Source organism: Papio anubis, chromosome 5 (assembly GCF_008728515.1).
Source record: "Papio anubis isolate 15944 chromosome 5, Panubis1.0, whole genome shotgun sequence".
NCBI lineage: Eukaryota > Metazoa > Chordata > Mammalia > Primates > Cercopithecidae > Papio > Papio anubis.
The window spans coordinates 105,969,198-105,992,032 of record NC_044980.1 but is presented as its reverse complement, the minus strand read 5'-3'; the positions used below and the strand labels follow the sequence as shown (position 1 = coordinate 105,992,032).

The following is a 22,835-nucleotide window of genomic DNA, read 5'->3' as shown; positions in this document are numbered from 1 at the left end:
TCTAGGTTGGAAATGTGTCGTTCCTAAACAGCCTAGGAGTCTTTCATAGTTTCTTTGCTCACTGCTTTTCTGCGTTCAGGAAACAAAATAAGGCAGCTTTAGGGAATTTTTCTGTTTGCATCCTAGTGCTGTGTCTACAAGGAGGTGGAGAAATGGTAGACATGACAAGAAAATCAAGGATTAGATGTCACTTCTTTTGCTGTGGCATGTTTGAAGTAGTGATTAGGCTGGGCTTCATGAGCTTGGGAAAATATGCAGCCCTCACTCCCCGCCTGCTCCCCCTCCCCCTTAATAAGCACAGGAGAAATTTAGTTTGTAAATGAATGTATGTGATGGGGGCAGAAAGCAATGTCATTGCCAAAAATGTATGACGAAAGAAGCCTTACCTCTAGGAAGCTGTGTGCTATTTGTGATTACCCAAAAGCTCCCTACCTCCCTCAGCAACCAAGCTGTTTCTATTACCATTGGGTCTGGAACCTAATATGGATTCATTGGGCAGTTACAGGTTGGAAGACGGTGCTCTTGAGTTAGGAGCCCCTACCATTTAGAGAAAGTCAGAAACAACCAATAAACGTAAATCCCAAAGCACCATTTCTTTCATTAGCCCATCACAGTGGCCTCCTCTTTATTCTTCCTGCTGCTTTCTCTTTCAAGGGTGTCACAGAGCCCCTGTAATGGCAGAAGGGTAGAGGTGAGTGCCAATGTAGGAGACCTTGCATTGTCCTTAGCTATCCCATCTGCAGTAATGCCACTACCCCTGCCATACTTTATTAATTTCAGAATTAGCCCATGAAATTAAGGGGACAAAAAAGGAATAAGTCAGTTTGTAAGAGAACTGGCAAGACAATATGTGATAAAATGTTGGTGTTTCTTGTAGACAGGAGGAAGAAACAGGGAGGCTTTTTATATTAAGATAATGCTGAGTTGTTCCATACCTGTCCGAATTACTAGTATGTTGTGGTTTCTCGAGACAAAGTGGGAGGACAGGCTGCTTTTGAGGGAGAAGCAGCTCCTTATAGGAAAAGAGCTGGAATGCTGTCAAGCTAGACTCAAACCACCAGGTTTCGTTCTGGTCTGTGGTTGACTTGCATTGTGTTGTAGCTTTTATCTGCAGTTCTGACATCTTTGATTTGGCAAAGAATTGCAAAACACTCACAAGCCCTGGCCAGGCTAGTGCTGGCAGATGGGGTGGGGTGCAGGAGAGGCACCAGCTTTGGTAGGTTCATGACTTACTTGCAGGAACAAGGTCTTTTGGGGTAGAACAATGCCTTTTTGGCTACAGAGTTCAGGCTGCCCTTCACCTATACAGGGGAGCTTCTTCTCCCTCTGGTGCCAGGCACTGTCAGAGCAAGCATGGGGATCCCACTGAAACTCCCTCTGGTACCAATGGCCTTTCCAATTTGAGCAGCACTGCTATAAACCATCTGGTGCTGAGCACCATCCAAGTCTGCAGTCTTGAGCCCTCAGGCTCTCTCCTTTAGCCCACACCAGATATGTGATCTCAAAATGTGTGACCCTGGATACCCATCGTAAATGTGACAGCTCAGTCTGTAAGTTTGTGGTTTCAAGTACTAGAAAACTGACTGTGCCTCAGTTTCGTAAATGAGGTCATTGTAGCACCTATCTCAGTTTACTGTGAGAATTCTATGAAAACTCTTGTAAAGTGATTGGCCCGTAAGAATGTGTTAGGCAGAATTCATCTGGAGTACTGTGCTTGGTCCTGCCTACCGTTTACCAAAAGGAAAATCGACATCCTAGGGGCCCTTGGGTGATCAAGGATTGTTCTGGAGGTTTGATGATTTAGGAGGGATCTTACTGATAGAGTGAATTACTTGGAGAGTTTGGAGTATAGAAGAGAGTTAATTTTATCCTACTTATGGAACTAGACCAATGGGACAAGTTACAGGAGGCAATTTCAGAGTTGCTATGTAAGGTAAAATTTGCAAATGCCAGTAGCTATCCAACAGTGAGCAGGCTTGGCTGTCTGAGGAGTTGCCGAGCTTTTTATCACATAGACGTAGTGACCACCTGCAGGCAACACTGTAGGCAGGATTCTGGCACTGGCTAGACTATTGGGTAAGAGGACAGTTAATGATCTTTCCAACCCCTAGATTTAGAAAATCCTTGGTTTATCTCTCTGAATACACTGGGAGCTTGTTGAGAGCAAGGAGTACCTATTTGTATTCTTCATAAGACTTTGTAAATAGGGTCAAGAAAACACTTAAAAATTGTATAATACCAATATGTGTTTATTATAGAAAAAATACAATAAACCTAAGGAATAAAACCATTTGTAATCACACTACACAGAGATTACCTGGGGATGCTGTTAACATTTTGGTACATGTATTTTTGGACTTCTTTCTAGTTAGATATTGTGGCCAAAAATAGTACTATATTAAAAATTGTTTTGCATAAACTATCTTAAGTGTTACACGTACAGAAATGTCTGACAGGTATTTACAGGTGATATCATCTCATAGTGGTGGTGGGAAGAGGTAAGGATAATGTTCTTTTATCTGTATTTTCTAATTTGCTAACTTTACCCATTCAGCAAATACTGCATGAAATTCTACCATGTGCCAGGCACAGTTCATCTTGCTCATGAGCTATTTCCCCAGCCTCTTGACATCCCTGCCTTCTTGGAACTCATAATTTTATGGAGGCAGTGAGTCAACAACAACAAAAAATGTTAGGATATGATGTCAGGTCATAGTAAGGATTATGAAAAAAAGGAAGAAAGAGAAAGTGGATGGGGGAGAATGGGTGGTCTGTGGGGGACAATTGGAAACCAACATGAAAGAGCTTAGGAAATGAGTCATACATGTGGGAAATAATGATTGCCAAGTTAATTATATATTTCTCTGTTTTGGCGACAACTTAGTATTCTATGCCTGCCACACAATTTATTCAAAAACTTATTATTTTTGATTTTCTATCATGAATAGATGACCTTTGTCATCTGTGTGCGTCCTTGCTTACAGTAACTTCTTTGGTCCTCTCTTTTGTACTGTTGAGCTGCATGTTTATGGAAATTGATTTTGGGGTCATTATGTATGTCCCACTTGGTTCTCGACTGTCTCTTACCTGAATGATGCAAGGACACAGAAGGTGGAGGGTGCAAAGTGGGCACGAGGCTACTCCAGTTTCCAGGCTGTTTAGGGTGAATGTGTTTGCCGGCTTACCTCCTGGCCCAGCCTGGGTGCAGGGAGCAGCTGATTCAATTACACATGTTGAAAGGCAGAGTCTAGATTACTCTGATTAATGTGATCTAGGCTCCATTGTGTTGAATTGTTCTGATTGCTTAATCAGGACTTGTGAAAAAGAGATAGGAGAGTAACGTACCACTGTTTTCAAAGCCTGATTTTATTTCGACACTTTTTAGCGGGCAGAAATGGTGGCATATGATAATTGTGGTCAGTAAGGTGGCAGTGGACCAAGGCACAGTGGCTGTAGCTTGTAATCCCAGCACTTTGGGAGGCTGAGGTGGGTGAATCACTTGAGCCCAGGAGTTTGAGACCAGCCCGGGCAACATGGTGATACCCCATCTCTACAATAACAACAACAAAATTCATTGGACGTGGTGGTGCCCGACTATGGTCCCAACTACTGGAGAGGCTGTGGCGGGAAGATGACTTGAGCCTGGGAAGTCAAGGCTGCAGTGAGTCGTGTTCTTGCCAGTGCATTCTAACCTGAGTGACAGAGTGAGACCGTGCCTCAGAGAAGGAAAAAAAAAAAGATTGCAATGATCCTTGTGGCTAACACTCTGCCAACTGACGTTGTGGTTAAGTGATTTGCCTGAAATATTTCATCTAATCATCTCAACTAGAATGAGTGGGTGTTGTTCCTATTTTAAAGATGAGTAGACTGAGGCTTAGAAAAGTTGAATGAGTTACCCAAGGCTGAACTAATACTCAAGTCCAGGGTATTTTGTTTTTGCATTTTGACAAAGCCTATGTCCTCAACCATGAAACTGTGTTTCTATGTTGTTTTCTTTTTACCTAATCTTTCTCATTTTCTTCATTTTCTGGGAACGAAGTGATCCGAGTTGGGACTACTGTTGGCTGGGTTAGAGTGATTTGGAAAGGAAAGAAGATTCAGACCTAAAAGCCTTTCCTTCTTTCTATCTAAACACACTGTTCTCTGAAGCAGTCAGCAGGGCCCCATCAGAGAGGGAACACGAAGCAGATTTGAAATGTGTCTCCTCTGTCCTCTCCTGGTGCTTTGGATTAGATGTGCCAGCAAGCGGTAAATGGCCCATCCGTCAGCAGCCCTGTGGTGAGGCAAGACAAGCCACGGCCTGCCTAGGCCTTCCCTGAAATGGAGCATGCCGTGGCATCAAGCATTTTAAAACTGATTTTCTTTAAATGAAATAATGCATATTAAAGTATCTTTTAAAAGATGGGAATGCATTTAAAAATGATTGTATTGAATACCTAAATAGCTGACATCTTGGCTAACTCTTATACTTTAAAAGTCTGGAAGCATGTGCCTTGAGTTTTATATATACTCTGTATGTGTATATGTGTGTATGGGTATATGTAGACACACACACACACACACACACACACACACGTAAATCTAAACCTCCATTTGCTTTCCCAATCAAAAAGTATTGTCCTTAATCCATTAAAATCTAGGGTCTCTTCAAAGCACTTCAACCATTGCTGTAAAAATACTTTGGCCTTTCCTGATCTGTGGAGTTGATTGACTGTTTCACCATTAAAGGTACTTGGTTTCTCTAGAATGGGGAATTCAATACCTGCTAAATTGGATCAATATAAAAATTTATGAACAATGCAGACCTTGTCAGAAAACCCTTTTATTCATGTTCATAGAATTCTCTGTGGGAGTTTCCGCCTGGGGGATCACATCAGTATTTAGCATGCACTGAAATATTCATGTCCTCTGATTAGCTGGATTTAATTGTTACATCTTCATCTCCTTCATGATGTGTCATTAGGATGCAACCCACCTTGAAATTTAAGTTGGTGCAGCCAGCTTAGTGCAGTGTCTTTATTTTGTCTGTGTTTCTTTCCAAAAACCCTTGTATAACCACATAATTTTCGTTTCCCTTGAAAATGAGTATTACTACAAGTTAGGATTTTTTAGTGGAAAATACTAACTTATTTTTAATAGCTACTATTGTCTTACAATATTTGTATAGGAAATTTTTACAAGGTATATAAAATATTCTTCTGTTTAGATTTTTAGTTTTTAAAGATCCCAACAGTTGAAGGTAATAACCTTTCCTTCTCTGTACTCTTTAAGCAGCAAAGTTAGGTGTTTGTAAGGGCTTTTTTACCTCTACTACAATTAAGTCCTCTTTAACTTTCCCACATAGAATGTGGAAATAACTGGAGATTGATTTTTCACTGATTCCTTCCTGGGTCTGATACCAGCTGAATGGTCTTATGTTTCTCAAAATGTTTAAAGTTTTAAAGAATGAATACCTCTCTATCCCCCATGCTAATTGTGCTAATTCTGCTTTCCTCTCTTAACAGAATATCCCTCTGAGATCTTTTCTTCTCAACAGTTTCATGGGTATTTGCAAGGATCTCAGAAGTGCTATGATACTCTGTTGCAAAGCATGGGACATGGTGGTTATGAACAAGACCCTGGGGTTAGAAAGACCTGGGCTTTCATTCTGGCTCTGTTACTTACTAGCTTGACAAGTTACTTAACCTCTAAGTCTCAATTCCTACCTCGTTAAATTGGAGATAACAGCAGTACCCATCTCATAAAGCTATGTGAAGAATAGTTGAGAAAATGCATGTTATGTGCTGAGTATAGCAATCTAGCACATAGCAAGCAGTTGTGTTAGCCAGTAAAAACTATGATGGGACTTATTTTCAGAGGAGCATATGTTTACAGATGGGATGGGATTGAGGGTCATCTTCAAAGCTGATTGTCAGTCTCAGACACCTCCCTGCCTTGGGAGCCATTTCCTAACCATTTATTTGAAGAAGGGGGAGGTGTGGCTTTAAGTGGGTCCTGGGGACCAGTATGACAGCTTTCACAGTGAGTACCTGGGCCAGCTTTGTGATCTGGTGCTATTCTCTATATCAGCCATCTTGGGTAGGGTTAATCTTTCTCATATAAATGGTCTCCCAGTGCTGCCGTATTGAAGGAGCCTTTGAATGCTGTTTTGAGCAACTCAATTTCGGCTGAGGTTTAAGAAATAATTCAGGGGTCACTGACCTCTCAATGAAATTGTCAGCTAAAATGAAAGATGAAAAGCTGCTGCTTTCTTAGTTGATCTAGGGCACACACAAGTGATTTGCATGCAGTGAGACATCTTGTAGATTATATTTAATGAGTTTTAACTTTCAAGACTATGAGCAGCATTTCTTCAAATATTACATAGCAGGTGTCCCTAGCTGGAATTCCAGCAGTAAAGAGGAATGTTGCAGTCCTAGAAGTCACCAAACAGCCCTGGTGGTGTCCATCTAGCAGGGAACACCACTCTTCTGCCAGGCATTTTGTTCTTTATCCAAATTAGAACACCTGGGTGTGGAGTCTTGGCGGGGAAGCTGAATGAGGCTGCTTTTTCATGTGCAGATGTTTCTTGCTGTCTCCAAGGATAGCTGGGACATACACATATTATTGACTACCCACGAGCTCTTGGATTGCCATTGGGAGAGAGGTAGCCTCTGGACAGGGAACCAGGAAATCGAATTTGATGAACCTTGAATCTCTCTGAGTCTTAGTTTCATTTCTCGACAATAAAGGAATTGGACTAGATGTTCTCAAATTCCCTTGCCAGTGGGAAGACGATGTGTGATTATGAGAACTCATTCCATTTTTAGGGAAAATATCTTGGCTGAACAGTTCTGTATAGAGTGAAGCTTCCTTAAGTGTTTGAGCTGCAGGAGATTCTTTCTGGGACCAGTGGGCAAATAAAATAGGCAAAGCCCATAGTGCAGAACTCAGGTGCCTGGACAGGTGAACATGTCAGACATGCACGCTTACAAGTTTAAAACCAGAAGAATCTTAGAGATAATCCGATACAAACCCTTCTACAGAGGATGAAAAAGCACAGAAAGGACAAAGGGAATCACCCAAATTTATACCAAGCTGATCCCCAAGCTTCATCACAACATTGGAGGACTTGCCCTGCCACTCCCCTGCTCCCACCGAAAATCACATGGGTGCTACCATCATGAAAACCTCGACCCTGCTTCTCCCATGTCTCCAGCCCTGCCTGTGCACAGACCTCACTTCTGTCCCACATCCACGCCCCCCCCCCCCCCCCCCCCCCCCCCATACATGGACACAAGCAGGTTTACGCATCCCTCGGGCAAGGGAGAGCCGTGGCATGTTGAGTTGGAGGTGCCAGCGATGCGCATAGTAGAGAAGATTTGAGCATAGAGTCCTCATGTGTTATCATCTCCGGTACTATTAGGTTGGTGCAAAAGTAATTGCGGTTTTTGCCATTGCAATTACTTTTGCACCAACCTAGTATTTATTAGTTTTCTTCACTTGGGCTGATTCTCTACCTCTCTTCTGTGCCTTGGTTTCCTTGTTTGCCAGAAGGAGGTAATAACATCTGTCTCACAGCATTGTGGTGATGGTTGCATAAGATACGGCATGTAATGTGCCTAGCCAAAGCCCCTGATGTCTGTAAGTATTCAGCAAACAGTAACTATTAATATTATTACTTTCATGATTACTGCCCGGTAGCCTGGAATTCTCAAGAATATTCCCAGATTTTGGCATTGGGATTTGACAGTGCCTTTCCTCTGCAGCTGATGGAACAGGTAAAGTGCATGAAGCATGCAGTGTGGAACCTGCCAAAAATATGTGTTCAGTGAAATTGAGTTCTCATTTCTTCCCCTTTGATGAAGAGGTCACTGGATGAGAGAAGTTGGCACTACCCACTCTCATCGCTAAAACATAAGCAAAAATTGTGCATACTTTGTATCTGGAAAGCAAGTGGCTCATCCAGAAAGACAGAATAGTACAGTAGTCCCCCTGTACCCATGGTGTCAGTTACTTGCAGTCAACTGCAGTCTGAAAATATTAAGTGGAAAATTCCAAAAATAAACAATTGGCAGGTTTGAAGTTGCGTGCTGTCATGAGTAGCCTGATGCATTTGCGTGTTGGGCTGCTTTGTTCGACCTGGGGAAGGGCTCCGTCCTTTGTCCAGCAGATCGGCACTGTTTGTGCTCGCCACTCATTGGCCAGCTGGGTTATCACATTAAATGCCATGGCATCACAGTGCTTGTATTCAAGTCATCCTTATTTTACATCATAATGGCCCGAAGCATAAAAGTAGCAATACTGGCATATTGTTAATCATTGGTCTGTTCTATTATTGTGAATCTCTGACTATGAATTAAACTTTATCATAGCTTTGTATGTATAGGAAAAAACATAGTGTATATAGAGTTCAGTACTAACTGAGGTTTCAGGCGTCCACTGCAGGTCTTGGAGCAGATCTCCCTCCATTAAGTGGGGGGACCACTGTAACTCCTGTCATTACTCAGTGGGAAGGCAATAGAGGCACGCTGGCAGTGAGTGTTAAACGAGCACCTCAAGTAGCCAGACCAAGTTAAGGAGAAAGAGAGGACAAGCACAGTTTACCCCAGATGAACTCACTTCCCAACGAAGCCGGGAAAACTGGCCCAGCCCTCAGCACCATGAGGTGCCTCAGCAGCGCTGTATGTAGATAGGGCCTGTGGGGATGAACTCATTCCTCTGCTTCAGCTGTGGCTGCAGAAGCCTTTGGGCCCTTTGAAGACAGTGCCGTTCAAAGCGCAGACTGAAGTCCCAGAAAGATGAATCTAGGCTCCCCACCATTTTATTCAAATCCTGTATTCCTTTTACCAACTGTGTTTCATGGGAAAAACAGTTGCCCCTCAGCAAATCGGGAAGCACAGCTTGCCCTTAGGCCACAGAGTCCTGGCGTGATGAAGGTCAGGGGAGATGGTGCCTGGAGAGTGCCGTGTGCACTGGATAGTGCAGGCTTGTCTGCTGTGTTTATTGCCAGGGGTAGCAAAATGCAGACGCACCTAATAACCAGAAATACACAGTGACACTCCTGGAGGGGCTCTCATCAGAGTCAGTGGACTGCAGAGTTCAAGGACACCTTATGAAGTGTGAAGCTTTTGTCACACAGCAGATATATAACGGACTAGACATCTCTCCGCTTAGCAGAGAGGAAACCCCTGGGAGAGCCTGTCATGAGGGCACTGCTCACTTCTCACCTGGGCCCGGCGGGGCCAGACACCTTTCCTCTCAGAGGCTAAGAGGGCTTGTCCTTACAGTCAGTTGAACAGTGAAATTATTTTACTCAAGTTATGTTTTGTCCAAAAATAACCATTTTGACAGCTAGCTTGCAGCCAAATGTCCAGGTGGTTTAGTTTCGTTTGGATACACATGGTAAAATGAATGTGAAGCAGGGCTCAAAACAGCCTAGGGAATTAGGGCATTTTATCTCCAGAAATGTGAGGAATGTATGGATCTATATCCTTCATGCACTAGATCCAGATTTGTATACGAAGTGCCAGGGTCCTATCCAACCTCATTTAGGCCTCATGTTAAAATTTCACAGAGAACTAAGAGCCCTGGCTGTCAGCTCCTTAAGCCTTAGGATTTCAGCAGAATCTGGCAACGCAGCTATTGGCTTCTTAGTCCTGTGCTATCCACCAGGCGATATGCTTCTCCAGGACAGGACTGTTTTCCTAGTCTGAGTGTCCCTAGCACCTCTGATGGGGCTTGGTTTGCCTGAGAAGGTTGTTGACTTCAAACAAACCCGTTTGTTGAGTGCTTACCTGGTTCCAATCACCATGCGAGTAGCTTTCTGGATGCCATCATTTGTCTTGACACAGTCCTACAACAAAAGGGATTAAATTGTGCAAGGACAGTCCACCAACAAGTGGTATAGCTCAGATTTGAACCCAGGTTCATCTGATTCTGTGAATTAGGATAAGATCAGCTTCATTTGGCAGAAACTCTCAACTTACAGCACTTTGTACAACAGAGGTTTGTTTCTTGCAGCTCTGGAACAGAAGTCTGGGGTTAGGCAGTCCAAAGCTGGTAGGGTGGCTCCACAAAGTTGCTAGGGACTCAGGCACCTTTCTGCTCCCTAGAATCTCAGCTTTGTAGCACAGGATGGCTGCTATAGCTCCATCCATCACATAAGATAGGAAACAGCAAGGATGGACGAAAGGAAAAAGGGTGTGGCCTCTCAAAAAGATTTTCCCATATCTCTCGCACAGTATTTCTGCTTACATCGCGCTGGCCAGAACTTTGTCACATGGCTGTACCTAGCTCCAACTGCACTGAAGGATGGGAACTGGGATGTTTTAGCTGAGCAGCAGTATGGCCAGCTAAAAATCAGCATCTGACTCCTGAGGATGAAGAGAAATATGTGTTGAGGAAGACACTAGCACAGACTCCAAACAGGATGTATTTTCTTTCTCTTTGGTTCATGGAACATTTTCTTTTCATCATACTTCATAGTTCATATTTCTGAATCTCTCACTCAAGTTAGAGGCCATTTGAGAAACCAGAATGTGATTAAAGGGATCCCAAAAATGGGCATAAATATAATTTCCCATTTATACATACTTGACAATTTTGGTTGCTTTAGTACATTTATCTTTCCAAGATTTAAACCTGCTGTCAGTCCTTTTAAAAATTACCCGGAGGCACTCTTATACACTGTTGGTGGGAATGTAAATTAGGGCAACCATTATGGAAAACAGTGTGGAGGTTCCTAAAAAAAACCCTAAAAATAGAACTACCATATGATCCAATTCCACTACTTGGGTATTTGTTCAAAGGAAAGAAAATCAGCTTATTACAGGAACACCTGTATCCGCATGTTTATTGCAGCACAGTTTACAATAGCCAAGATACGGAGTCGGCCTAAGTGCGCATCATCAGATGAATGGATATAGAGAGTGTGGTACATGTGCGCAGTGGAATATTATTCAGCCATAATAAAGAATGAAATCCTGTCATTTGCAGCAATGTAGACAGAACTGGAGGTCATTAAGTGAAATAAGCCAGGCACAGAAAGACAAATATCACATGTTCTTACTCAGGTGGGTGCTAAAAAAGTTGATCTCACAGAGATAGAGAATAGAATGATAGGTACCAGAGGTGGGGAAGAACGTGAGGATAATGGGGGAGGGATGAAGAGAGAGATTGGTTAATGGGTACAAACATGCTGTTAGAAGAAATAACTCTGGGTGTTTGGTAGCACAGTAGGGTGACTACAGCTGGCAATAATGTCTATTTCAGAACAGCTAGAAGAAATTTGAAATGTTCCTAGCACAAAGAAATGAAAAATGTTTGTGGTGATGATTATTTTAAATATCCTGATTTGATCATTACACATTGTATGCATGCATCAAAATATCACATGTACCCCATAAATATATGTAAATATTATATTTCAGTAAAAAAGTTTTAACTGCCTAGAAGGACCTCTAAACTAAGTTTTTCGTGCTTGCCGACACACAACTACACAAATTCCCTCGTGTAGCATCACTCACAAACACTCTAGGTTTTGAGTTTCAGGGATGCCACCAACTCTGCCAGAGAGTGGTGAAACCCCAAAAGAAGGGAGGTTATGGCAGCTTTTGATGACTTGAGTTGGTGATGCAGTGGGACAGGGAGTGCCACTGAAGTCAAATGCACAGAGATTGAGTGTCCAGCACTCAAACTTGTGGTGGGAAGTCCACTCCTCTCCTCTCCTCTCCTACTCAGTCCAGGAGGTCAGGGAGTGGTCTGTCAGCCGATTCTAGGCGGTGTGGCTTATGGCTGGTTGGTGACTTCTCCCACTCCATCTTCTGCTCTCTCTAGTTGTAGCCTCTGCCGAGGAATTGTCAGTAACAGTAAGAGACATGTTTTCTTCTACCTCATTGTTACAGTTTTTCCTTCTATCAGAAGAGCTGGTGGACAGACAGACTGCAGCAAGGAAGCAAAATAACCCCGTACAATGTTTACGCTACAGCCTGCATGTCCAGAAAACAGTCGCTTTATTTTGTCTTGTCTTTAATACAAACATAACTTCTTTTAGGAAAAAATGCTCATTAAACAAAAAGTACCCAAACAAAAAACAGCTTAAAACCACCCAAAGCCCATCACTAAAATGTGAGAATGCTCTTTCTGGTTTATTTTTCTGTCACAATTTTAGAACTTTTATAATCAGAGAAGATATGTTAAGTAACATTTTCATCCAAGTAAAAAACTGAAGACTTCTGTCATGTACAGCACCACGGAGCCAGAAGAGAGTGCTGTGGCCTTGGCACTGGTGCTCAGCTGACCATGAGACCTTGAGGAAGCGAGTCAGACTCTGGATTCCAGATCCTCACCTGCAGTTGTGAAGTGGGGGACATCGTACCAAGGTTCTTTTCCCCACTCAGACATCTGTGATGATGACGCATGAGACAGTCTCTGAAACTGATGTGGGGTCACAGAGCTGACATCGAGTCCAGATGTTTCTTATTGAGGGGCCCATAGATAGAATCCAGAGTGCGTCATCACCATCACTGGGTGGAAAATATGCGTTAATCCCAAACTCATCTCTGCCCTGGTAGAAGGGTCCATTGCATTCATGAGATTCTCAAGGAATCTATTCTCACCTCATACATAGGCACCTTCCATCCAGAGAAATGAAGGGACCTGCCCCCAGTGGGCATCTGACAGCTCTTCCTGGAAATCTGGAGAGCTGGTAGGCCGGAAGGTATTATCACTCCAAACCTGGTGCTCTCCCCCATGACAGTGACCCATCCTGGACCCCTTTTCCAAGTCTGTGATGGAAGTAAGTACTCTGTGTGTCTCCATCTGGCCCAGTTCATCGAGTCCGTGGGGGAGCATGCAGCATTCTCTCCGCTTTTCCCTCCGGGCTTGCCCTAACCCCTCCAAGCAGCCCTTTTCCCCAGAAGTAGGAGGGGAGATATAACGAGGAAGGAAGCAAGTCTAGGCTCACAGAGCTGGGATCCTTATCCCCACTCCTCAATTTCTTAAAGAACATGTCAGCTCTCATGTATTTTATCCTTCTCGCTGGAGGTGAGGTGGCAAATCCTCTCTCAAGAGTTGGTATAATAGTGTAACATGCCACAGTGTCAGATGCTGAAGGAAAATCCTCAGACTGACAGTTCAGAGGCTGAGGGGGCAACCAACCATCAAAGGGAGTGAATTTGTTCCCTCTCCAGCAAACAAACCAATCTCAAAGAGATTATACAATGGGAACACTGTGGTACTTGTACTGAGAAGTCTTCACACAAAACGTTGTATCTGAAACCCACAGTGACCTTTTCCAAGCCGCCCTAGCCCTACATCAGAAGACAAATACTGCCAGATTGCCTGACATTTTCTTTTTTTAATTTTAAGCATTCCTGGTTTCAAATCAGCTATTGATCTGTTGGTTTACTGCTCCAATGCAATTAAGTGAAGTCGCATTTACTGCTATTAGAGTCTAACAAAAACAACTGCTTTGAAACCCCACACTCTACCTTGTATCTGCTTCTCCCTCACTCACCACCCACCCCACCCTCACCCCAAAGCCTGTCAGCCAACATGCTGTGTGTGGAGGGCAGGTTGCAGAAAAGCACATTTTTCTAAGCCTCAAATGAGAATCTTCAAAGTTAAGTTATGTACCGTTGTCCTGTGTCCGTCTTTAAAGATCAAATGTATTTGCTCACTTCTTACTTGAACTTCTTCTTGGCAAAGACTACAAAAAGCCTATAAAGCCAGGGGATGGTTTGTTCTGATTCCAGTTGTTCACCCAAATGTAGTATGGAATTCAGCGAGGGGATAGTCTGAGCTCCACCTGGAATGGAAAGTTTCAAGGTTTCAAAGGAGGTTTCAGGGTGTTGCTTTGGGACCAGTGTGTTGAACGGGTCTTAAAAATAGTTCCATCAGTCAGCCTGAAAAGTCACAGAAGGCACACGTGTGGTAGGTGTGTGTGCAGGCGAAGTCCAGTCTTTAGAACTTGAAAGTTGAACAGATTGAGATTCTGGGCCTCCTATTAATCTGTTGAAGAACATTCTTTCTACTTCAGTTTTTTTTTTTTTTTTTTTTGAGACGGAGTCTCACTGTGTCGCCCAGGCTGGAGTGCAGTGGCCGGATCTCAGCTCACTGCAAGCTCCGCCTCCCGGGTTTATGCCATTCTCCTGCCTCAGCCTCCCGAGTAGCTGGGACTACAGACACCCACCACCTCGCCCGGCTAGTTTTTTGTATTTTTTTAGTAGAGATGGGATTTCACCGTGTTAGCCAGGATGGTCTCGATCTCCTGACCTCATGATCCGCCCGTCTTGGCCTCCCAAAGTGCTGGGATTACAGGCTTGAGCCACTGCGCCCGGCCTCTACTTCAGTTAAACCAGAGAAATGGCTGGGGAAAGATACCTCAGTTGATCCTTCATTTGTCTTTTCACAGCATCATTTGTCAGAGTTCTGGTGATGCTCCTGAAAGAGGGCCTGCTAGCATATAAGAAGCATCTGGCCAGTACAGCCTCTCGGGGAAAGTGGGGAGGGAAAGAGGAGGGAAGAACCAACAAAAAAATAAATGGGTCAACTGTACAAGGAGACCATCTGAAAAATGAGCTCTGCTGCTTTTTTTTTTTTTTTTTTTTAAATGCTCAGTCCCTGTCTGACTGTCATACATGCATGCAGCAATTTAGATGACTGGATTCCAAAAAACCAAATTGCCCTATTCAGCTTTCGTATTTTCTGAAGGTGAAAATTAATGTGGTTCTGCATTTTCTTGCATCTCATGATAAGAGTCACGCAGCTCCACTTCAGCTGTCATGCTCATCCTCACTGAGTAACTTGGGGAAAGCCATTGGAAAGAGAAGTTTTGTTCTCTGGCCTGATTATACCATCCAAAATTAGGTCCCATGGCCCACACATAATATTTAGGGTGACCATATAACCCAGCTTGCTGGTAGCACATCTGATTTATGTCTGTTGTCTGCAAGAAGGTAATGAAGGTAAGGTAACACTTACCTTCATTCTCAAAAGTGTTGCTTTTTGGATGACAGGCTTTTTATTTGGTTATGCTAGTTGCGGGAATGAAGGGAAGGAAATGCATCTCTGCTACAATAATCTCCTCCTTTCTGTCACCACAGCTCCATTCGGCAGCCCTGGCATCACTAAAGGGAGATATAGTGGAACTTAATAAACGTCTCCAGCAAACAGAGAGGGAACGGGACCTTCTGGAAAAGAAATTGGCCAAGGCACAGGTAAGGGATATGGAAAGGTTTTTGTTTTTGTTTTGTTAATTTTTTTTTAATATTTAATTTTAAGATAAAACATGGGTACAGAAATTCCCACAAAACATATTACAGCTTTATCAGCAAATACTCTGTCTTGGTCTACTCTGGCTGCTGTAACAAATACCATAGATTTGTGGCTTAAACAACATTTATTTCTCACAGTTCCAAAAGCTACGAAGTCCAAGGTGCCTACCGAGGGATCCCTTCCAGATGGCTACCTTTTTTTTTTTTTTGAGGCAGAGTCTTACTCTGTCACCCAAGCTGGAGTGTGGTGGCACGATCATGACTCACTGCAGCCTCAACTTCCCATGCTGAATCTGTCCTCACACCACAGCCTCCCAAGTAGCTGGGTCTGCCAACTAATTTTTTGTGTTTTCTGTAGAGATGGGGTTTCGCCATGTTGTCCAGGCCGGTCTTGAACTGCTGAGCTCAAGTGGTCCTCTTGCCTTGGCCTTCTAAAGTGCTGGGATTACAGGCATGAACCATCGTGCCTGGCCTTTTAATTACCTTGTTAATATTAATTTTATTCCTTTTCTTTGATTTTTCAAGGACATCTATCATTTGTATGTTACATCATCTTTGCCTATCTTTATCTGTGACTATCTTAAATATTTTAAATCTTTTTTAATTTAATTTTTTGTTTTCCTTTTCTCTTGGGGCATTATATGTTGTTTTTAGCCTTTCTTTTTTGACTTCTAGTGTATTCATCATTTCTGAAATGCATTTTCATTTTATTTCTAACTTTTCTCACTTCTGAATTTTTCTAATTCCTAATGTTCTTTTCTGTCTCATGTCTTTTAGTTTGTTTTGAAATAGTAGGCTATTATCTGGAGTGTTTTTGTTTGGGGGATTTTGTTTTTGGTCTGTGTTGTGTCATGCCTTTATGGTTTATAAGGATGTTCTGCCCTTATTTTGTATAACTTTGTATGGGATTTATTTTGTATAACTTTGTATGGGATTTATTTTTGTATGGGATTTATTTTGTATAACTTTGTATGGGATTTGACGTCAGTATCTTTCTGTTTTTCATTTTCATGTGAAAAATAATTTCCTTGAACTTTCAGGAGGCAGGGTTTAAAATTTCTAAAGTGTTTAGAACCTAGCCTTCTGTTGTTTTCTTGTCAAAAATGGCAGCCTGCTTTCTGTCACTATCTGACTCTGTTCCTTTTACCTGCTTTTATCTGGCCCTTTTCTTTCCTTTGTCTCTATTATTCCCATCCTGTTCAATTTTGTTTCCACTCCCAGCAGTTTATCTTCCTGGAAGACAGGGGCAGTCTCCAAAGTTCACAGGGACTAGCCTACGTTAGCCTCTTCAAATTTTACTGTGGGCCCCTTGCACTGACTCTTTGGTCAGGCAAAACCCCTCCTAGTTTTAGCTACTATTCTCCAATTGGGCATCCTTACTTTCCTGTGAATTCCTTTTGGTTTTTTAGGGGTTTTCCAGTTCTCAGATACATCAACCTTGTTTCCCTCTGATTTTCCCCATGCTGATGCCACTCAGATCTTGTGGATGATGTTGGTTTATTCTTACCTGCTTGTATTTTGTTTTTCAATAGCCTACCTTGTCTCCAAGCTTTGGGCTTTATACTGTGTAAGTGCTTTGTTTATTTTTATGTGGGAATGCAGAGAAATTTTAATACCAGGCTGCTATAGCCGTCTTTCCAGAATGACCTATGGAAAATTTTTGGAAACTTTCATGTCTCATAATCAAAGACTTTGAGTAGAGGGAAAAGATTCTCTGTATTTAAGATCATCCACTTTCACATTTGACGGGCATCTGAAGGAGATTAACTTGATTACCCAAAGATAAATGAGTAGCTCAGCAAGGCCACCCGTGCCTTTTCTCACTATAGGATGTTATACATGACAAAAATTTTCAGTTTTTACTTAGACGAAAATGTTACTTAGAATATTTTCCCTCTGATTATAAAAGTAATAAAATTGTGATAGAAAAAACTAGAAAGCATTAGAATATTTCGGTGGTGGTCTCTGAACAGAAACTTTTTTAGTGCTTTTTTTGTTTTACAGTGTTTTTGTAAGAGAAAATAGTTGTTTTTATATTTAAAAACAACAAAATGGTGGTGACTATTTTCTAATTTACACCCACCCAAAGCCAGCCATCATTACCAATTCTTATTGATGAGAATTTGTTTAAAGAAAGAAAATTGTGAATGCATTTAATTGGAAGCTGGCATGTACAGCAGTCTTGGATTTTAAAAAGTGACCAGAAAGGTATTTATTAAAATTTAAGCCTACAAAGATAGCTTTTACAGAGGATGGTAAGAGGATAATGGAAAATTTTTTCTCTAAGTCAAGGATTGATTCAGCTCTTTTTTTACTTGTGGTCAAGCCATCCTCATGTAATAGCTTTTGATGACTGATTTTACCCTTGATGATAATGGCCACATCATAGAACCATTTATTGACTCTCTTATTTGCGTTCTTAAGTGAAATAGATTTAAAAATTACTCTCTGCTCCTCTCACTGGAGATTTCTTCCCAGTTCATATACTGGAACCTAGGAAAGAGAACGTGGAAAAAAAACTCAGACTTAGATCTTTAAAAACATGAAATTTACGCAAGAAAAATATAAGAACAATGAAATGACTGTGCCACATTTTCTGTGTTATATGCCTTGGTAAAAGATTCATGTTTGAGGCTTTACCAGATTGTGGAAGAGCAAATTCATGTGTAAATTTATGCTGTGTGGCTCTAGTAAGTTTTACCAACTCTCTAAATATTATAGTGCCGTGATTAAACTAAAATGTAAAATGTAAACGGCGGTTATGTTCAACAGACATTACCAAGAGAGCTGCAACATCTGTTGAATCATTATTAAAGGTGACACTGGAACTGGTTGAATAAAAGAAGGTGTCTTATATATGCTCATGACATCAACCTGTGGGTAGAGTTTTGAGAATAGTGATATGAAGGGAAGAGCCCAATATCAATGTGATGGGGAAGACGAAGTGCTTCTGTATTTTCTATTGCTGTATAATAAATTGCCATAAACTTACCGGCTAAATACAGCACACCCCTATCCTCCCAAATTGAATAGGGGCACAGCCATACACCAACATTCCATAGCCCAGTGGCGACTGAGCCTGTGGGAAACTGGCTAAGATCATATATAGTGCTGATTTGATGCTTTCAGCATATTTGCTGTTTATTTATTACCAACAATTATTTTAAATTACTGCATTTTTAAGTACTTCAGAAGGAGATATGTCAAACAAGCTTATGAACCCCTTTAAAATCGGTGAGCAGTAATGTGGAACACTTTTTAAGCTCTTTATCTTTGGAAAGCAAGTCTCCTGAATTTTCTACCTCTTGGCATTCAGGAAGAGAACACACACAGTTTTCCTTAAGTGAAATGGAGAGTTTTCTCTTTTTCTCTTGTTTTCTGAGATAACTTTTATGAGATGTAGTCGGCATGTATTTTTGTTAGGATCGCCTCATTCCATTCCTTTCCTATTTGTTTATGCTTCTCTTTGGTAAACTACTCCAGCTGCTTTGCTCCTTAATGGCCTTTCCATTTGTGTTGGTGCCTCTTTGTTTAGCTGGCCCACTCTCCCCTTAGCGAGGGAACCTGGGCAGGAACTTAGAGTGAGGGTGGAAATACCCCGAATAGTGTTAGTTGTGACAAATCCTGTGTGACCTTGAGAGGGTAACATTGCTTGTTAGCATATTTTAAAAGGGAGTGGTAGTAACCTCCTTCACAGGATGGTTGAGAGGGTTAACAAATTAATGATGGCATTGCATTTTCCCAGAACCTAGTTCATAATGCTCTTAGGTTTGACAGCTGACACTAATGCGATGATTAAAGATCAGTGGCCTCAGTGGAGTAAGATAAAACCCGGTGAAGAACATTAACAAAACCATAAAGCTGCTTAGCATCACCACATTGCACAGGGTTTTTCCAACAGGGGCTCAAGTTCTCAGGCCAGACTGTCTCAAGGCTGACTCAGGGCTTTATCCCTGGATTGCGCCATAGCAGGGATGAGCCTAAAGGATTTTATTCTCAGTGGTTTAAATGACGATGTTGCTTGTTTTTATTACACATTTTTGCATATTGGCAATTTCACCAATTTATGTGGCTAGACACAAGTATTTATGTGAATGTTTAATTTGCTTCATCATCATGATAGGAAAGCTAAGATCTCAAGAAGAAACTCCGGGTATATATTAAGTGCCAGATGAAATTTGGGAAAAACAAAATTTCATCATATCCAGTGTCAATCATTTTTTTCTTTTCCTTTCAAACTGAAAGTCTGTAGTTGTGAGACAAATCTAGACTCCTAATGAAAATGGCCTCCAGAAATTAATGGCAGGCAAGACGCTGCAACCACAGGCTTTCTGGCTTTGTGGCACTGTACCTTCAGTCAAAAACTGAATATGGGCTGGGAGGAGGAAGAACCCTGGATGCGATTACCTGTAATGATAAAAAAAAAAAAAAAAAGCAGTAGCATGTTATTTGAGACCAATTTTTATTTTGTCCAGCTGAAATTATGTGAGGTGTCTCTGTCCAATAGAGAGAAGAAAATAGTCTCTAACTTACAAGTTGTAGTAGAAGAAACTGCCTTTGGTCCCAGAGGCTGCTAAGTAAATTATCACTGAATAATTGACTTTGGAAGCTAAAGTTGGCTTGTTGGAAGCTGGAGAGACTTTGAATTCCCTGTTTCACACCCCCTTGTGTCTCCTTTTCTGTTTTTATCCTCTCTGGGGGTAGAAGAGAGAGCTGTTTGGGCTTTCCTAACTCTCTTTGGTATATAAGACCTAACATTCATGCTTCCTGGAGTTCACAGAGGCGTTTCAGGGTCTGAGACCAAGGTACCACCTAAGATCCTTAGGTAAATGGTGAAGAGGATGTAAGCCCACAGGTCAGGGAGCTGGAGGAGGAAGACATAGAGGAGAGAGGATTGCGGCTGCAAACAGCTTCAATGCCTTGATGGCAAAAACAGGAATCGGAGGGGTATTTGTTACCTGGGTTACAGGAAATAAATCAGTTGCTTCACATTAAGTCTGTTTTCTCATCTACAAAATGATGGTGTCACGCTATGCAGTGAAAACAAATAGTTTCAAATGTTCAGTGGCCTAAGATATCAAAGATTGATTTCTTGTTTTCTATTGGGAGCTCACTGGACCTGGCAGGGAACTCTGTGCTGTATTGTCCCTACCCAGGCTTCCAAGCTGAGGGCCTCTACCATCTGGAATGTCGTTAGTGGCCATGGCCTGGGAAAGGGAATGTGGCAAGCCCGACAGGAGCTCTTAAAGGCTTCTAGGCAAAATGGTATATTCATTCATATCTTACTGGCCAAAATAAGTGGCATGGCCATATTTAGCTTCAAGCAGGAGAAGCATAATCCTACCATGTGCATGGATGGCAAACCAGAGGCTTGGTGCCACAGGGGTACTTGTTATACCATGTAGTGGTCCTGGTGGATGGAGCATCATGTACCTAAGAAAATAATGGGGAGAAATGAAAACGATTCAGAAAAAAAATGTGCTAGGGAAATTATTTAAAAAATGGGTGGGTCTTCTATCAATTTTCTGAAAGTCTATACTGTACTTAATTTTTTAACTTAAAAATTGGAAAACTTATGCAAATGTTAAGTAGTAATTATAGAAGAGAACCTCTTTTCTGTTTGGTTGTTGTCATTGTGTTACCTTCCTGAATGAGGCCATACGGGAACACGTACTCCTAGGTGACTCTTACGTAGAGGTGCAGTGTTGAGCTTGTCCTAACCTCTTTCCTTATTAAACAGAACACCTGAAATCATATACCATCCAGGGTTAAAAAGTGCTCTCCCAGGGCCGGGCGCAGTGCCTCATGCCTGTAATCCAGCACTTTGGGAGGCTGAGGCAGACGAATCATTTGAGGTCAGGAGTTCAAGACTGGCCCGGCCAACATAGTGAAACCCCATCTCTACTAAAAATACAAAATTTAGCTGGGCCTGGTGGCATATCCCTGTAATCCCAGCTACTTGGGAGGCTGAGGCATGAGAATCACTTGAACCTGGGAGGCGGAGGTTGCAGTGAGCTGAGATCACTCCATTGCACTCCAGCCTGGGCGACAGAGCAAGACTCCATCTCAAAAAAACAAAAAGTGTTCTCTCAGGTCATGAAAACTCAAGGTGATGAGAGGCAACAGGTCAGTAACGAACTAGAGTGTGGGGACAGGAGTGGACCTCACTTTAACAGGCTGCTCCTGCCTATGTGGGAGGTCGCCAGGATAGGAAGGCCAGTGATGGTACACAGAGTGGCTTTGTCTGCCCTGCCTGCCACCTGCTCATCTTCCACTTTTCCTGCACTAAAGTGCCACATTCCCAGGGTTGACTCATGAGCAGCTAGATTGGTGCTCTTGGGCAAGGGTGTTGGCCGGGCGCAGTGACTCACGTCTGTAATCCCAGCACGTTGGGAGGCTGAGGTGGGCAGATCACAAGGTCAGGAGATCGAGACCATCCTGGCTAACATGGTGAAACCCTGTCTCTACTAAAAAAAAAAAATACAAAAAAATTAGCCAGGCATGGTGTTGGGTGCCTATAGTCCCAGCTACTCGGGAGGCTGAGGCGGGAGAATGGCATGAACCTGGGAGGCGGAGCTTGCAGTGAGCAGAGATCACGCCACTGCTCTCCAGCCTGGGTGAGAGCGCGAGACTTCATCTCAAAAAAAAAAAGAAAAGAAAAAATGAACAAGGGTGTTGTGTTGGTTCTTTTGGCTTTTGCAGGTGATGGCTTGTTTCCTCCTGTGCTGTTGCCCTGTGGGATTTGCTCCGCTTTTCCCTGCACTACAGCTTGGAAATGCTCAGTGGATTTTCACTGAGCTTTGAGATCAGTGGTTCAGCTTCTTTGGCTGGGTACAGTGAGTGTGCACAAATGAGTGAAGCATGTTTAATAAGAGGATGTTGATGTGTAGAGATGAACCTTGAGCAGTGGCTTCTCGGTCATTGATACAGCCACCGGCTAGGAGTCTGTTTTGATAATTATTTTCTGGTATTCTCTTTTCACTGGGGAAAGAATCCCCAGGATGCCATCCTAGTATCTCTTCTTCTCCCCACCCTTCCACTTCTATCCCTGTTTCTTGTTCTCCAGAAGAGAAGTCTGGCGTTCTTTCAGTCCACTGTAAGCTGTGACCACAGTTACCTTCAACATGTATTGTAATCACTTCCCCTGTAGCTCCCAGCACAGTCTTATTTAAGAAATGTCTGATATGTGTAGAGGAAGCATTACATTATAGTATTACATCATATGCTATTTCTTAAAAACTTACGGAAAAATATAGGAATGTAAACTAAATACCTTTGCCCTTAGCTAAAAGAGTTTTTTTTTCCCTCCAATATATTCTTGTTACTTCTTCTAAATGAGTGCTTGAGTTCCAAATATACATCAAATCTTTTTTTTCTTTATCTAGCTACAAGCCCTATTCCATCTGACTGAATCACCAGGCTTCATGTTGCCTCTTGTTCTTGCAGGTATCCTCCAGGCAGGCTTCCCAGTTAGAGGCAGGGGAAAGATGGTGCAATACCAGACAGCACGCTCTCCCTCTCCATCTGGTATCCTGGGCAGCCTCACAGGGTCTTTTTTCTTTTCTTTTCTTTTCTTTT

The 22,835-nt window shown here is 42.3% G+C and overlaps 1 protein-coding gene across 2 annotated transcripts in view; it reads left to right on the top strand.

The window, feature by feature from the left end:
- Positions 1-22,835, top strand: part of MCC (MCC regulator of WNT signaling pathway) — a 465,432-nt gene that overhangs the window by 324,835 nt on the left and 117,762 nt on the right. For both annotated transcript variants that reach the window (XM_017959782.3, XM_003899999.5), the window contains one exon: positions 15,087-15,200. In XM_017959782.3, the coding sequence (XP_017815271.1) occupies positions 15,087-15,200 (114 nt within the window). The remainder of the gene's footprint in view (positions 1-15,086; positions 15,201-22,835) is intronic.